At 40.4% G+C, this 18,527-nt stretch overlaps 1 protein-coding gene across 1 annotated transcript in view; it reads right to left on the reverse strand.

Moving 5' to 3' along the window:
• The window catches only part of LOC133568788 (rap guanine nucleotide exchange factor 4-like), a 60,600-nt gene that overhangs the window by 8,651 nt on the left and 33,422 nt on the right, over nucleotides 1–18,527 (reverse strand). The window contains exons 9-18 of the mRNA XM_061920926.1: nucleotides 15,903–16,009; nucleotides 15,710–15,831; nucleotides 15,329–15,512; nucleotides 13,347–13,431; nucleotides 10,629–10,689; nucleotides 10,480–10,556; nucleotides 9,130–9,276; nucleotides 3,031–3,125; nucleotides 2,870–2,955; nucleotides 2,685–2,763 (exon numbers count right to left, since the gene is read on the reverse strand). Of these exons, the coding sequence (XP_061776910.1) occupies nucleotides 2,685–2,763; nucleotides 2,870–2,955; nucleotides 3,031–3,125; nucleotides 9,130–9,276; nucleotides 10,480–10,556; nucleotides 10,629–10,689; nucleotides 13,347–13,431; nucleotides 15,329–15,512; nucleotides 15,710–15,831; nucleotides 15,903–16,009 (1,043 nt within the window). The remainder of the gene's footprint in view (nucleotides 1–2,684; nucleotides 2,764–2,869; nucleotides 2,956–3,030; nucleotides 3,126–9,129; nucleotides 9,277–10,479; nucleotides 10,557–10,628; nucleotides 10,690–13,346; nucleotides 13,432–15,328; nucleotides 15,513–15,709; nucleotides 15,832–15,902; nucleotides 16,010–18,527) is intronic.

Raw genomic sequence — 18,527 nt, forward strand, 5'->3', positions numbered from 1 at the left:
ACCTCCAAAATGCACCTGGGGATAGGCCCCTTTCACCTCCAAAATGCACCTGGGGATAGACCCCTTTCACCTCCAAAATGCACCTGGGGATAGGCCCCTTTCACCTCCAAAATGCACCTGGGGATAAGCCCCTCCCACCTCCAAAGACATGCACCTGGGGATAGGCCCCTCTCACCTCCAAAGACATGCACCTGGGGATAGGCCCTTTTCACCTCCAAAATGCACCTGGGGATAGGCCCCTTTCACCTCCAAAATACACCTGGGGATAGACCCCTTTCACCTCCAAAATGCACCTGGGGATAGGCCCCTTTCACCTCCAAAATGCACCTGGGGATAAGCCCCTCCCACCTCCAAAGACATGCACCTGGGGATAGGCCCCTCTCACCTCCAAAGACATGCACCTGGGGATAGGCCCTTTTCACCTCCAAAATGCACCTGGGGATAGGCCCCTTTCACCTCCAAAATACACCTGGGGATAGACCCCTTTCACCTCCAAAATGCACCTGGGGATAGGCCCCTTTCACCTCCAAAATGCACCTGGGGATAAGCCCCTCCCACCTCCAAAGACATGCACCTGGGGATAGGCCCCTTTCACCTCCAAAATGCACCTGGGGATAAACCCCTTTCACCTCCAAAATGCACCTGGGGATAGGCCCCTTTTACCTCCAAAGACATGCACCTGGGGATAGGTCCCTCCCACCTCCAAAGACATGCACCCGGGGATAGGCCCCTCCCACCTCCAAAGACATGCACCTAGGGATAGGTTGATTGGCAACACTAAATGGTAGCTAGAGTGTGAATGTTGTCTATATGTGTTGGCCCTGTGATAAGGTGGCGACTTGTCCAGGGTGTACCCCACCTTCCGCTCGAATGCAACTGATAGGCTCCAGCACCCCCCCCCCCGTGTCCCCAAAAGGGACAAGCGGTAGGAAATGGATGGATGGACAACCAAGTTCTGTAACATTCACAGCTTGACGAAGCAATGATGTGTTCAATGCCCCCTCCAGTGTCGTAAAAGTGAACTTCACTCAAGCAACCCAATGACACAAAAAGAAAACAAGCACTACAGAGACAGTCTTTTGTACTCACGGTACCTGAGAATCGAAACCTGTACTAAACAATGTACTTTGTGTGTGTCCATGTGTTTAAAAATAACACTTCATTTTTTATCCCACATTCAACAGTGAGCTGATTATGCTAACCGTGCTGTCCAGGTGCTATATTTTGTTAGTGTCATTTGCACGTGTTAATTTAGTAAGACTTTGCATGCAGTTGCAATTTCAATACATTAGTTGGCAGTAATGTGTCGACTACAGTGTGTTGCTTAGCCATTATGATGAATGTAGTTATTTCTTGCTCGCTAGAAAGTGTTTATACTGTAAGTATTGAACTTAGTACACACACGTTTGATTGTAACATGCATCTTAGGTCCAGTTTACACTGCATTCCAAATTAGAGTTTTGTGCCCTCAAGTGACACAGATCTGATTTTTTTTTCTCCAGTCTAAACGCACCAAAGTGCTTCAAATCTGATCTTTTAGCATCAGACTCAGACCACATCAGGAGGTAGTCCTGAATCTGATTGGGATCTGATCTTTTCAAATGTGACTTCGATCTAAACGCGATGCGACCTGAATGTGATGTTTTGGTCATCTTTGTACAAGCTCCGTCACTCGTGTGTGTTGGAAATACTCAGTCGCCTGCAGAAATGTGTATTTCATCACTACAGCTGGTCTCTGTTTGTATTAAAGACGACCAAATTGTGTCAATAGTGCTTGAGTAAAAGTTTACATGTAATATATGAATATACATTTTGATTCTGAAGAAATAGTGATTGTTGAAAGACAAGAAATGAGGCTGTGGAGCATTTGTTTTGAAAAATAAATCTGATGTCCGTGTCTCCTCTACTTAGCAGACATAGGAAGATGACAAATATATGACACTATAAACATCTATTCATAATTTATATGACTTTACTTTCACCTCAAAACACTCATTTTTAAGGTGTTGTGACTTTTATTTTATTTTGTAGTAGAAGCCACTTCCTCCCGGTCAACTTCCTTTGTTTTCACTTTATGGGCGTGTTTACACAGGAGTCTGATAACCATCACATTTTCCTTGCAGTGTAAACAGTCAACTGGAAAAAATCAGATCTCCAAAAAATCCGATTTGGGCCACTTTGTCCTGCAGTGTGAACGTAGTCCTAGTTTTTGAGGTGGCATGCTACTTAGTAGCATGTCTATGGAAAATCCAATGTAAATTACAATCAAGCTAGCGCATTTTGAAAAGCGGTGCCTTACTGTATGTTTGAGTGTTTTCTCTCAGGCATACTTGCTTTGACGGCAAGGGAAAGTGGAACTTTACCTAAAGGCCAATTTGACTAAGTCTGCTGTTAGTGCTGCTTGACTGCTTGTTTAAAGTGTGATGTGACATCACAGCAAAATTGTCAAAAAAAGCCACAATTTGTTTTCACGCGAATGTATGCCCGCTAGTCCCCATGGTATTTGGTCAGTGCCGATAAAAGTACATAATTCGGTACCCATCCCTAGAGCTGCATGGAGTAAGCGTGTTAGCACACACTCCAGAGTTCTTAGCTGGTGCAGGACAGTTCATGTTCAAGTCTACTGACATGCCACCGGACATGAGGGTATGCCAAGGTGGCAAAGAGTGGAGAGAAAAGGATATTGTGCCATAAGTAGCGGGCACAGCTGGCTGTTGGGCATGAAGACACAGTGCATTAGGACAAAGTCATCCACTGCTGGGTCTGGGAGAAGACAAGCAGAATAAAAAGGGCGCAAGGAAAGAAGAAAGTTGATAGCTGTGAGGACCAGGTTTATCTGTTAGAGGTGTCCTATTTTCTGTTTGGCAACCTGGTTCACTGTGATGGATGTCCATTCTCATGGTCTCCAGAAAGTGTTCAAGAATCTTCTCCGGAGCCCCAGAGATTACAGTGTACCTGCAAAACATGTCGGAGGACTTGATTTCTTTTTAACTTTGGGTGGGATGACAAGAAGGAAGAGGCGATACATACTTGATGCTACCCAAAGTGGAGGCACGAGGACTCTTCTCCAACACCAGCACAGCTTGTTCGTGTTCTTTCAAACGCACCGTGTTGGCCTCCACATCCTGCATGTCCAAGCAAGGCATTACTAATGTCTGCCATCAGAGGGTGACACACTTAGCAGCACTAATGTGACGTGTGCTTGTGTGGACCTTCTCAGTTATAAAAAGCACATGTCCACTATTATGCAAAATGTACTTTTCAGTCCCTACAGGATGTTGCCATGTGGCAATCGCACCTAATCTTGCAAATTCAACCAATTCTCGCAAAATTATGCGCGGCCTCACAACTTTGTCCATGTACATTTTGGCCAGTCAGCATCAATTTCACCAATAATATTTGTCCCAGAGCAGCGCTAAAAGGCACATGTCAAACGTCTACTCAAAATGTTTGTTCCTCGTGTAGAGAAAGCAGGAACAACAACTATATATCAACTATCTATTGCTCAAACAACAAAATATTCATCCTCCTACATAACTCAAACCTGCTTCAGCCCTAAGCCTTCTGGGTAATGTAGTATACCTCCTAATTCACCTGTATCTTACATGTATTTATTCAGGGCATGACAATTAAGAATAGCCTTTCATTTGCAATGCTGACTTAGCAAAGAGGCAGCATTTACATGTCAGATGTTGAAGTGTGATGATAATCTCTCCGAATGAATTCAAACACTAATTTGATCAATACATGTAAGCCATGTGGAGGCCACATTGGGGCCTGTGCGGGTTTACACATGTGGTCCTAGAGCCTCTTTTTGAGCACCAAATCTGTCATTTCCCTCGCTCCTCCACATTTTGACGTTTGGCAACCATGATATCTCCTCTCACCGCCTCTAGCCAGATGAGCCCGCCCTGTTCAACTCTTCATGGAGTGCAGCTTAGGGACACAATAGCAGGCTTTGCTACAGATCTTAAAATAAAGCCTGTCCACTGGTCAGCCACAGAAGTGAGGTGTACACCCAGCACACTTGTGACATCACTCCCTGAGGGCACCTCTCGCTATTATGTACAGTATGTATTGTCATTGACCTTCAGGGGACGTTTACATATCACATCCATCATGACTACATGTGTATTTACATATCACATCCATCATGACTACATGTATATTTACATATCACATCCATCATGACTACATGTGTATTTACATATCACATCCATCATGACTACATGTGTATTTACATATCACATCCATCATGACTACATGTGTATTTACATATCACATCCATCATGACTACATGTGTATTTACATATCACATCCATCATGAGTACATGTGTATTTACATATCACATCCATCATGACTACATGAATATTTACATATCACATCCATCATGAGTACATGTGTATTTACATATCACATCCATCATGAGTACATGTGTATTTACATATCACATCCATCATGACTACATGAATATTTACATATCACATCCATCATGAGTACATGTGTATTTACATATCACATCCATCATGACTACATGTGTATTTACATATCACATCCATCATGAGTACATGTGTATTTACATATCACATCCATCATGACTACATGAATATTTACATATCACATCCATCATGAGTACATGTGTATTTACATATCACATCCATCATGACTACATGTGTATTTACATATCACATCCATCATGAGTACATGTGTATTTACATATCACATCCATCATGAGTACATGTGTATTTACATATCACATCCATCATGAGTACATGTGTATTTACATATCACATCCATCATGACTACATGTGTATTTACATATCACATCCATCATGACTACATGAGTATTTACATATCACATCCATCATGACTACATGTGTATTTACATATCACATCCATCATGACTACATGTGTATTTACATATCACATCCATCATGACTACATGTGTATTTACATATCACATCCATCATGACTACATGAGTATTTACATATCACATCCATCATGACTACATGTGTATTTACATATCACATCCATCATGAGTACATGTGTATTTACATATCACATCCATCATGACTACATGTGTATTTACATATCACATCCATCATGACTACATGTGTATTTACATATCACATCCATCATGACTACATGAGTATTTACATATCACATCCATCATGACTACATGTGTATTTACATATCACATCCATCATGAGTACATGTGTATTTACATATCACATCCATCATGACTACATGTGTATTTACATATCACATCCATCATGAGTACATGTGTATTTACATATCACATCCATCATGACTACATGTGTATTTACATATCACATCCATCATGAGTACATGTGTATTTACATATCACATCCATCATGACTACATGAGTATTTACATATCACATCCATCATGACTACATGTGTATTTACATATCACATCCATCATGACTACATGTGTATTTACATATCACATCCATCATGACTACATGTGTATTTACATATCACATCCATCATGACTACATGTATATTTACATATCACATCCATCATGACTACATGTGTATTTACATATCACATCCATCATGAGTACATGTGTATTTACATATCACATCCATCATGACTACATGTGTATTTACATATCACATCCATCATGAGTACATGTGTATTTACATATCACATCCATCATGACTACATGTGTATTTACATATCACATCCATCATGAGTACATGTGTATTTACATATCACATCCATCATGACTACATGAGTATTTACATATCACATCCATCATGACTACATGTGTATTTACATATCACATCCATCATGACTACATGTGTATTTACATATCACATCCATCATGACTACATGTATATTTACATATCACATCCATCATGACTACATGTGTATTTACATATCACATCCATCATGACTACATGTGTATTTACATATCACATCCATCATGACTACATGTGTATTTACATATCACATCCATCATGAGTACATGTGTATTTACATATCACATCCATCATGACTACATGAGTATTTACATATCACATCCATCATGAGTACATGTGTATTTACATATCACATCCATCATGACTACATGTGTATTTACATATCACATCCATCATGACTACATGTGTATTTACATATCACATCCATCATGACTACATGTGTATTTACATATCACATCCATCATGACTACATGAGTATTTACATATCACATCCATCATGACTACATGTGTATTTACATATCACATCCATCATGACTACATGTGTATTTACATATCACATCCATCATGACTACATGTGTATTTACATATCACATCCATCATGACTACATGTGTATTTACATATCACATCCATCATGACTACATGTGTATTTACATATCACATCCATCATGACTACATGAGTATTTACATATCACATCCATCATGACTACATGTGTATTTACATATCACATCCATCATGACTACATGAGTATTTACATATCACATCCATCATGACTACATGTGTATTTACATATCACATCCATCATGACTACATGTGTATTTACATATCACATCCATCATGACTACATGTGTATTTACATATCACATCCATCATGAGTACATGTGTATTTACATATCACATCCATCATGACTACATGAATATTTACATATCACATCCATCATGAGTACATGTGTATTTACATATCACATCCATCATGAGTACATGTGTATTTACATATCACATCCCTCATGAGTACATGTGTATTTACATATCACATCCATCATGAGTACATGTGTATTTACATATCACATCCATCATGACTACATGTGTATTTACATATCACATCCATCATGACTACATGTGTATTTACATATCACATCCATCATGACTACATGAGTATTTACATATCACATCCATCATGACTACATGTGTATTTACATATCACATCCATCATGAGTACATGTGTATTTACATATCACATCCATCATGACTACATGTGTATTTACATATCACATCCATCATGACTACATGTATATTTACATATCACATCCATCATGAGTACATGTGTATTTACATATCACATCCATCATGACTACATGAGTATTTACATATCACATCCATCATGACTACATGTGTATTTACATATCACATCCATCATGACTACATGTGTATTTACATATCACATCCATCATGAGTACATGTGTATTTACATATCACATCCATCATGACTACATGAGTATTTACATATCACATCCATCATGAGTACATGTGTATTTACATATCACATCCATCATGACTACATGTGTATTTACATATCACATCCATCATGACTACATGTGTATTTACATATCACATCCATCATGACTACATGTGTATTTACATATCACATCCATCATGAGTACATGTGTATTTACATATCACATCCATCATGACTACATGTGTATTTACATATCACATCCATCATGACTACATGTGTATTTACATATCACATCCATCATGAGTACATGTGTATTTACATATCACATCCATCATGACTACATGTGTATTTACATATCACATCCATCATGACTACATGTGTATTTACATATCACATCCATCATGACTACATGTGTATTTACATATCACATCCATCATGACTACATGAGTATTTACATATCACATCCATCATGACTACATGTGTATTTACATATCACATCCATCATGACTACATGTGTATTTACATATCACATCCATCATGACTACATGTGTATTTACATATCACATCCATCATGACTACATGAGTATTTACATATCACATCCATCATGACTACATGTGTATTTACATATCACATCCATCATGACTACATGTGTATTTACATATCACATCCATCATGACTACATGTGTATTTACATATCACATCCATCATGACTACATGTGTATTTACATATCACATCCATCATGAGTACATGTGTATTTACATATCACATCCATCATGACTACATGAATATTTACATATCACATCCATCATGAGTACATGTGTATTTACATATCACATCCATCATGAGTACATGTGTATTTACATATCACATCCCTCATGAGTACATGTGTATTTACATATCACATCCATCATGAGTACATGTGTATTTACATATCACATCCATCATGACTACATGTGTATTTACATATCACATCCATCATGACTACATGTGTATTTACATATCACATCCATCATGACTACATGAGTATTTACATATCACATCCATCATGACTACATGTGTATTTACATATCACATCCATCATGAGTACATGTGTATTTACATATCACATCCATCATGACTACATGTGTATTTACATATCACATCCATCATGACTACATGTATATTTACATATCACATCCATCATGAGTACATGTGTATTTACATATCACATCCATCATGACTACATGAGTATTTACATATCACATCCATCATGACTACATGTGTATTTACATATCACATCCATCATGACTACATGTGTATTTACATATCACATCCATCATGAGTACATGTGTATTTACATATCACATCCATCATGACTACATGAGTATTTACATATCACATCCATCATGAGTACATGTGTATTTACATATCACATCCATCATGACTACATGTGTATTTACATATCACATCCATCATGACTACATGTGTATTTACATATCACATCCATCATGACTACATGTGTATTTACATATCACATCCATCATGAGTACATGTGTATTTACATATCACATCCATCATGACTACATGTGTATTTACATATCACATCCATCATGACTACATGTGTATTTACATATCACATCCATCATGAGTACATGTGTATTTACATATCACATCCATCATGACTACATGTGTATTTACATATCACATCCATCATGACTACATGTGTATTTACATATCACATCCATCATGACTACATGTGTATTTACATATCACATCCATCATGACTACATGAGTATTTACATATCACATCCATCATGACTACATGTGTATTTACATATCACATCCATCATGACTACATGTGTATTTACATATCACATCCATCATGACTACATGTGTATTTACATATCACATCCATCATGACTACATGTGTATTTACATATCACATCCATCATGAGTACATACCCTGAGTATCCTGTTGAAATCCTCCTTGTCCACGCGAAGAAAGTGACAATTGTCCTCTCGTAGCACAATGGAGGCGGCACGTGGTGAGTCTGTGACCAGGGCCAACTTTCCAAAGTCATCTCCCTCATGGAGCGTACACACCACCCCCTAACACACACACGCACACACAGTTTTCACATCAACTTAAAAGGGAACTGCACTTTTTTTTTGGAATGTTGCCTATCGTTGACAATCATTATGACAGACAAGAACATACTTGACTTTTTTATGTAATATGTACACTATTTACCATATTTTGGTCATTTTAATCAATAGCGGGACTTCCTTCTTTGGCGCATTCATTTCCGTTTCCATAGCAGTGCCAATCCCACTTCCGGCATCTACTGCGTTCCTACTTCCGCAAACAAACACACGAGTGTGTTGTAATCATGGCAGACTTGGTAGCAGACGACGAAGACGACTATTTTTGGACAAATGAGGATCCACAAGGTTGTGTTTTTGAAACTGAATATACTGAGGATGAACGGCTGCTTATAGAAGCGAGCACGGAGAAGAGGCTGAAGCGGTGGTGGTCATGCTGCAAATCTGGCACTTTTGAGCCAAGTTACGTTGAATAATGGGAGTCCTCAAATCAACTAGAAACGTCCCTTGCCAGCTTGACGGAACAAACAAATATCCATCGTGTGTCCCGATAGTATTGTTCATAATACATGCAGCACATCACCGTACAACTACAGAACATACGCTGTCTGGTTAGCTGTGTACAAACAGAACATGAAATAATACTTCACAGATTGATTGTTCATGTTTTTCACTCAGTACAGATTGGTGTTCTATCACAGTGTTGTGTATTACAAACTCAAATGCGTTTCGTGCTGACGTAGAATCTACTTCATCTCTAACTTTTAGAGCTAATACCGTAGCACACCGATGTGTTACTATGCTAGAAAAAGAGTTCCTCTGTGTTCAATCTTACAATTACAACGTTGCTACAGCTTGATATAATACAGGTTACACAACGTAAATAAAGTATCGTTGACGCTTTTTGAAGGCGTTTTTAAAGTTATTTAGAGGTAGAATTGATTAATCACATTAGCTGCATTGCTAGCCACCAAGAACGAGACAAGTTTTATATGATAGAAAGCCAATGATTGTCAATGATAAGCAAATTCCCCCTAAAAAGTGCAGTTTGCCTTTCAAGCCTGGAGAAAGGTGCTGGAGCACTCACAAGTGGAACGACTCATCTGTTGTGAACATGTGCATGCATTTAAGTGTCTGTGTGTACTACTGTGCACAACAAATGGCCCTAATGCCATTAAGAATGTGCCTGCTCTGCATGCCAACACTCACCTTGCCATAGATAACCACGTTGACTGAGCCCTTCTGGATGATGTACCACGATGTGCCCTCTTCTCCTTGGTTGAACACTGGAAGATGCACAAACACACACATCAGTGGTGCCCACACACATCTTCCTGCACCACTAAGTGGAGACCTACACACAGTTCCGGCTTTAGCGTGTGATTCGAAGATGACAACGCTCGCCAGTTCCCTCTTCACCTAGAAGCAAGAACAAAGCTGGTTTATAGACTTCTTTAGTTCATTTTCATTATCAAATGAGATTAATACTAATGAGCTATCATTACAATAGGAGTTGATCTAATATGTAAGACTATTGAACAAACTTATATTTACATTTTGTTTTGACTGATTTAAAGGGGAACATTATCAGCAGACCTATGTAAGCGTCATTATATACCTTGATGTTGGAGAAAAAAGACCACATATTTTTTAACCGATTTCCGAACTCTAAATGGGTGAATTTTGGCGAATTAAACCCCTTTCTATTATTCGCACTCGGAGCGATGACGTCACAATGTGACATCACATAGGTAGTCAATCCGCCATTTTCTCAAACACATTACAAACACAAAGTCAAATCATCTCTGTTAATTTCCGTTTTTTCGACTGTTTTCCGTACCTTGGAGACATCATGCCTGGTCGGTGTGTTGTCGGAGGGTGTAACAACACGATCAGGGACGGATTCAAATTGACTTACGTGGAGTGTGCATCGATTAGCACAACATGCTAATCGATGCTAACATGCTATTTAGGCTAGCTGTATGTACATTTGTAGCTATATTTGCATCCAGCCTTTCCCTCCGCCCACATTTAATGCCAAACAAACACTGACCAATCGACGGATTTAAGTTGCTCCAGTGTCACAAGATGCGAAAGACCCGATCGTTTGGTCTGCACATTTTACCGGCAATACTAAGGCAGACATGGCACAGAGATGTATGGATATCCTGCAGATGCATTTTCAGCGACAAACTCAACGAAATCACAAAGATTAGTTTTGTTGATGTTATTGACTTATGTGCTAATCAGACATATTTGGTCACGGCATGACTGCCAGTTAATCGATGCTAACATGCTATTTAGGCTAGCTGTATGTACATTTGTAGCTATATTTGCATCCAGCCTTTCCTTCCACCCACATTTAATGCCAAACAAACACTTACCAATCGACGGATTTAAGTTGCTCCAGTGTCACAAGATGCGAATGTCCCGATCGTTTGGTCTGCACATTTTACCGGCAATGCTAAGGCAGACATGGCACAGAGATGTATGGATATCCTGCAGATGCATTTTCAACAAAATCACAAAGATGAGTTTTGTTGATGTTATTGACTTATGTGCTAATCAGACATATTTGGTCACGGCATGACTGCCAGTTAATCGATGCTAACATGCTATTTAGGCTAGCTGTATGTACATTTGCATCCAGCCTTTCCTTCCACCCACATTTAATGCCAAACAAACACTTACCAATCAAAAGATTTAAGTTGCTCCTGCACATTTTACCGGGGATGCTAAGGCAGACATGGCACAGACATGTATGGATATCCTGCGACACTCAATCGTTGGTTAAAAGGCGGTCGCCGAATAGCGTCAATAGCTATTCGCTCAATAGCTTCAGTTTCTTCTTCAATTTCGTTTTCGCCTTTTGCCTCCATACTCCAACCATCCGTTTCAATACATGCGTAATCTGTTGAATCGCTTAAGCCGCTGAAATCCCAGTCTGAATCCGAGCTACCGTAATGTCGCTATATCCCCCATGTTGTTTGTATTGGCATCACTGGATGACAACACAGGAAAATGGATGGAGGCTTCACAGACAGCGAAAATCAGGCACTTTAAAGCCTTTTTTCGGTATATTCCATGATGGGTAAAACTTTGAAAAAAACTTTGAAAAATAAAATAAGACACTGGGAACTGATTTTTATTGGCTTTAACCCTTCTGAAATTGTGATAATGTTCCCCTTTAAAAGGGGAACTGCACTTTTTTAGGTATTTTGCCTATCGATCACAATCGTTATGAAATATGACAATGGATGGATTTAAAAAAAAGTATGAAATAAATGCAATCAAAAGTCTGCTTACAATTGAGCTTGTGGGAGTCGTTCGTTTCTGCATATAAAGTCCTTAAAAAAACATCCAAACACCTTCATTAAGGTTTTATATACATGATGGAAATACATATGTCATGTAGTAATATTTATAATTACATGTGATATTTAAGTAATTTGATCATTTTAAAATTCAATAGTTAATATTTATAACAATATCACTAATACTTGTTGATATTTACTGTATAATAATATCACTACCACTTGTTCATATTTATAATAACAATATGACTAATACTTGTTAAAATTTATAATAACTTATACTTGTTAATGTTTATAATAATATCAATAATACTTGTTAAAATGTATAATAATATAACTTGTACTTGTTAATATTTCTAATAACAATATCACTAATAATTGTTAATATTCAAGTCACAAAATGTAAATGGAGTATTGTTGACTCTTTATGCAAGGTTATTTATTGGATTTTATCGGAATAGTGAAGCCCCCTTTGGCTCCGCTGGAAACTATTATTTACGTTTATTTATTATTTAGAACGCATTAAAAAAAAACATCGGTAGTCATGTCTTTCATAAAGGTTGTGAACGATAGGCAAAATGATTCCCAAAATAGTGCAGTTCCCCTTTAATGGTAAATGAGCTTGCATGTTAAATATACATTTTTAGGTAGATGTTACCCACTAGATATGTAGATGTCTACATGGTGAGTACTTGCAAACAAAAGGCAGAATGTGTTTCCAACACGAGCATGTTGTCTTTAAAAGCAGACTGAAGGACTCACAGTGTTGGAGAGGTGAGCTAAGGCCTTGATGTGAAGCAGCTCGTCATAAATGATCTCCAGGTCGTCCCCCATCCTCTGACCAGGCCTGCACACACACACACACACACACACACACACACACACACACACACACACACACACACACACACACACACACACACACACAGGTTAGTCTCAATGCTGTCACCTTCTATAAAGCACAGCTTCAGTATCAGAGGTGGTTTTAAGTATTGCACGCTTTCACACTGGGAGGTGTTTCCAACTTGTTGGTTAAGGGCCATTCCACCCAATCGGTCCCTTTTGGGTCCCTTTTTGGTCGCTGGAGCCTATCCCAGCTGCATGTGGGCGGAAGGAGGGGTACACCCTGGACTATATATATATATATATATATATATATATATATATATATATATATATATATATATATATATATGTTTTCAAACTCACTTATTAGTTAGGTGTGTGGGTTTTCACTCAGTCAATTATAAAACGATGTTGCACAATAGACGAATATAAAAAATGTTGACTCACGCAAGGACAGGTGCAGCACGAGCACTGATCCTTGCAGCTGTGAGTGGAACTGTCAGTTTGCCCGTGCTAAATAAAACGCTAAATAGTGCTCGCAAAACGGTGGTGAGTGTTCATAAATAACATAGCACATGTTGCATAATTATATTTGCCATATTCTTCTTCCAGTATTTTAATGATTAGCATATATTCTGTATATTAAGATTGCACGTCTTATTCTGCTTACTTAAGTGACGCAATCCACTTGGCAGAGGTTTAGTAGATTAGTTTGTTTGCACATGTTTATAGTCAGTGGCGTTTCCCACCTAAGCCTTCAGCAATGTTCTACTTAGTCCGACTTCAATGTGGCCACAACTATACAGAAACACGTGCACACTACTGAGCATTGAAACACATCAACATTGTACAATTGACGCATTTAAAACTCAATAAACCCGCACCAGCATTAATACATACCTTACCTGGTACTGTCAAAAACTTATCGAAAGTGAAAAAAATCAAGAAATCAAATATTTGAACTCACAATTTGACGTGGTAGAACTCGTAGTGAAATGTGAGGTGAAGTGACTTATATTTATATAGTGCTTTTCTCTAGTGACTCAAAGCGCTTTTACATAGTGAAAGCCAATATCTAAGTTACATTCAAACCAGTGTGGGTGGCACTGGGAGCAGGTGAGTAAAGTGTCTTGCCCAAGGACACAACGGCAGTGACTAGGATGGCGGAAGCGGGGATCGAACCTGGAAGCCTCAAGTTGCTGGCACGGCCACTCTACTAACCGAGCTATACCGCGGGCAAAACGTTTTACCGCCGGGACAGCTTAGCTAGCTTCTGGGGTCGGCCAGCCTCGTCTCACAAGATCTACTTTCTCTTTAAATAACCTTTAAAAGACCTTGCAGATATATATCTGCCACCCAATCAACGTTTTGCTCTCCGTCTTTGTGAGTAGCGGTGATTTCTCTGCCAGCCGGGTATGTCTCTGATGCCACTTCCTGCTTTCGCAAATCACAACTTGTGATAGGATACCACAGTCCCGTTGAATGTTCAGCTACCTAGATGGGCTGCCGTCAAAACTCCATTTGATTGGCTGTTGCAACTGTCTATCAACTGAAAGTTCTCCGTTGATTTACACGGCACAGTTGGCTCAGTAGGCCTCCGGCAGAATTCACGCAGCGCTGGCAACAAGTTAGCAGAACTGTGATTGGATAAAAGCTCTGACGTAAAAGCAAGCAACACTGGAGCCTAATATTACATGAAGAGAACATGATAAATACTTGTATATAATCATGAAAAGTCAATTACGAATAAAATCATGATTTTGAGGAGGCCTTGCTGGTGATAGCACACGGTTAGCAGCTTTAGCGGGGCACACACGGCAGAGATTGGGTGTGATGGTCCTTGTGCAACATGGGAGGGAGCAAACATTCAAGAGAAGAACAATTTGATGGCTACTGACGACTTCCTGAGGATCATGCGCAGCAGTGCATCGGGGCCCATCTGAGCCAGGAAGAGAATGGTCTCCGGCAGTTCCTCCTCACTCTCTCGCTTCTCCTCCTCACTCGGCAGCGGCGTGTCCTCCTCCTCATCATCCAGAAAGCGGTAGAACAGATACTTGTCCTGGAAACCCAGCTCCTGGTCCACTGGGGAGCACACAAAAAGCATTCCTGTCAAACCTATAAACCTGACCGGTATTTAAAGGTCCCATATCAGAGTATTTTGGACATGTTTTCCCATTTGTTCTCATAGTCTACTTCCAGTGCTGGTAGAAGTGTTTTAGTAAGCCTGTCGGCAGCTTCAATGCAAAGGAGGTTAGTGGTGAGGAAAGAAATGAAGATACCATGATTGAGCACCTGGTCTTCCAGCAATGCCTGCCACATGCCAACAGCATGGGAGCGAGTGAGAACACAGGCACTCTGCAGCACAAGCCAGTCCACCAGCTCTGTGCCCACACAGCACTGTCTGCAACACACCGACACATATTGACGCTACACCAGTATTCCAAAGAACTTTTGTCTCTTGAACTTCATCACCTGTAAGTCTTGAGGTGGTATTTCCTGTCTCGGATCATGTGGGGGGCTCTGGACAGGATGGCGTTGCGGAGAACTTTTCCGGCTCTCTGGAGTTTCTCCGAGGGAATCTAAATACAATATCAGGGCTGGTAAAGGAAATAATTACCAACTAACTGAATATACAGTATGTACTCCTCAGACCTTGTCCCCCACAAATTCAAGACTCTGATGGGGAAAAATGCATTCTACTATTTTGCCAGCACACAGTACCAAAACACCTTCAAATTCAAACTTCCCAACTCAATGTTAAAACTGCCATAAAATCATGGCTCAGCTCAAACTCTACCTGATCTCAACCTAAATCTAACCCCAGCAACTCTTCCAAGCATCAAACAGCTTTATATGTGCTTATAGTCTCTATATATTTATATGTGCTTTATATATATTTATTTGTGCTTATCGTCTATATATATTTATATGTATCAGCTTCCAACAGGCTACTTCCGCTTCCTTCCCGCAATGTGCGATCCAAGAACTCCTTCATTCCGCACTCCATCCAGCTGTATAATCACCCCCAGACAGCAATAGATGATATCCGTCTATTACCTGACACCTTCTATGTCAGCTACTCCTCTATTTTATGCTGCGGCTGCCACAAATACTGTAATATTGTACATGTTAATTGGTATATATTGTATATATGTTATAGACATAATATATATGTATATATAATATACTGTACACATATTAAGTATATATTGTATATATTCGCATATATGTTATATCTTATATTTAGTCTATTTATACCTGCATTGTCCTGTCCATCCTTACACTTTCCATCATTGTAACTGAGCTACTGTGTTGAACAAGTTAAGTTCCCTAGTGGATCATTAAAGTTTGTCTAAGTCTAAGTCTATGTGCTTTATATATAGAGAGGTATGCAGACCATCACCGGCCTCAAACCATCGGGGGGTGGACGGAGACAAAGAGAGGACCAATGAGCTAAACCAGTTCTTTAACAGGTTTGACACAGTGGCTCTGACAAGCTCCTGCCCCCCCTCCCAAAGCATGCCAGCCAGGCCCCTGGCAACTTCAGCAAACCAATCCATCCCCCCTCCCCGCCTCACAGCCCCCCAACACCAATGATTACCTCCCCCCACTTAACACCTCACCCTCAGAATGATGACTCCCCCCTCCCCCAACCACCTGAGACCCCCCAGTGTGTCTGTCTGCAGAATGCACAGCTAAATAGGTTACACACAGGCAAGGCTGCAGGTCCTGACGGTGTGAGCCCCAGGGTGCTCAAAGCCTGCGCCCCACAGCTGTGTGGTGGGCTCCAGCACATCTTCAACATCAGCCCTAGACTGCAGAAAGTCCCCACACAGTAAAAAACCTCATGCGTGGTCACCATCCCCAAGTGCACGCGACCCAGCACGTCAAAGGACTACAGACCGGTGGCGCTAATCTCCCATATTGAGAAGACCATGGAGAGGTTGGTCCTGGAACAACTCGACCTGGACCCACTCCAATTTGCCTACCAGCCACGACTGGGAGTGGAGGACGCAGTCATCTACCTGCTGAACCCAGCCCACACCCACCTGGACAAGCCTGCGAGCAGTGTGAGGGTCATGTTTTTTGACTTCTCCAGTGCTTTTGATACCATATGGCCGGGGCTACTGGGTGTGAAGTTGGAGAGGATGCAGGTGGAGGCCCCCTTGGTGACCTGGGTTGTAGATGACCTGACTGACAGACCACAGTACGTGCGACTGCAGGACTGTGTGTCTGACAGGCTGGTCAGCAACACCGGGGCCCCGCAGGGTACAGTCCTCTCCCCGTTCCTCTTCACCATTTACACCACCCATTTCCACTAGCAATCAGAGTCCTGCTACCTTCAGACGTTTTCTGATGACTGCAATAGTGGGGTGTATTGAGGATGGTGATGATGAGGAATACAGGGCACTGGTGGAGGACTTTGTCACATGGTGTGGAAAGAACCACCTCCAGCTCAATGTGACCAAGACCAAGGGGCTGGTTGTAGACCTAGAAAGGAGGAGGAGTACTCCGGTGACCCCTGTTTCCATCAGGGGGGTGGATGTGGACATGGTTGAGGATTATAAATACCTCGGTGTACACATGGACACAAGCCTAATGGGTCAAAACACGCTGAGGTCCTCTACAAGAAGGGACAGATCCGCCTCTACTTCCTCAGGAGGCTAGGATCCTTCAACGTCTGTACAAAGATGTTGAAGATGTTCTACGAGTGGCGGGCGCTTTCTTCTCCCGTCCAAAGGCAAAACCTAGTAACTCACTTCTAGCTGATTTTGAGAAAACAAAGGAAAACCAATCTATCTTGATGCTGTCTTACAAAGATCTACAAAGGCATCAAACGTATAGATGTTCTCTTGAGCTTTCATTTTCTTGCCGATTGAGCCATGGATTGAATCTGCTCTCATGAACGTGTGCCCTTTCTCCAGATATTTGATCACAATCTCGGGTGGGCCCCATTCTGCGTTTGCACATTGGGCAAGAACCGTGTACAGCGTCCAGTTTTTATTTTGACCTCCACAGTTATCTGCCCAAAAGAGTATGCAAGGGGAAGAATCAAGAACAATACATTTAATGAAGGTGCTTGCAACGTCCTGGGCC

Source organism: Nerophis ophidion, linkage group LG14 (genome assembly GCF_033978795.1).
Source record: "Nerophis ophidion isolate RoL-2023_Sa linkage group LG14, RoL_Noph_v1.0, whole genome shotgun sequence".
NCBI lineage: Eukaryota > Metazoa > Chordata > Actinopteri > Syngnathiformes > Syngnathidae > Nerophis > Nerophis ophidion.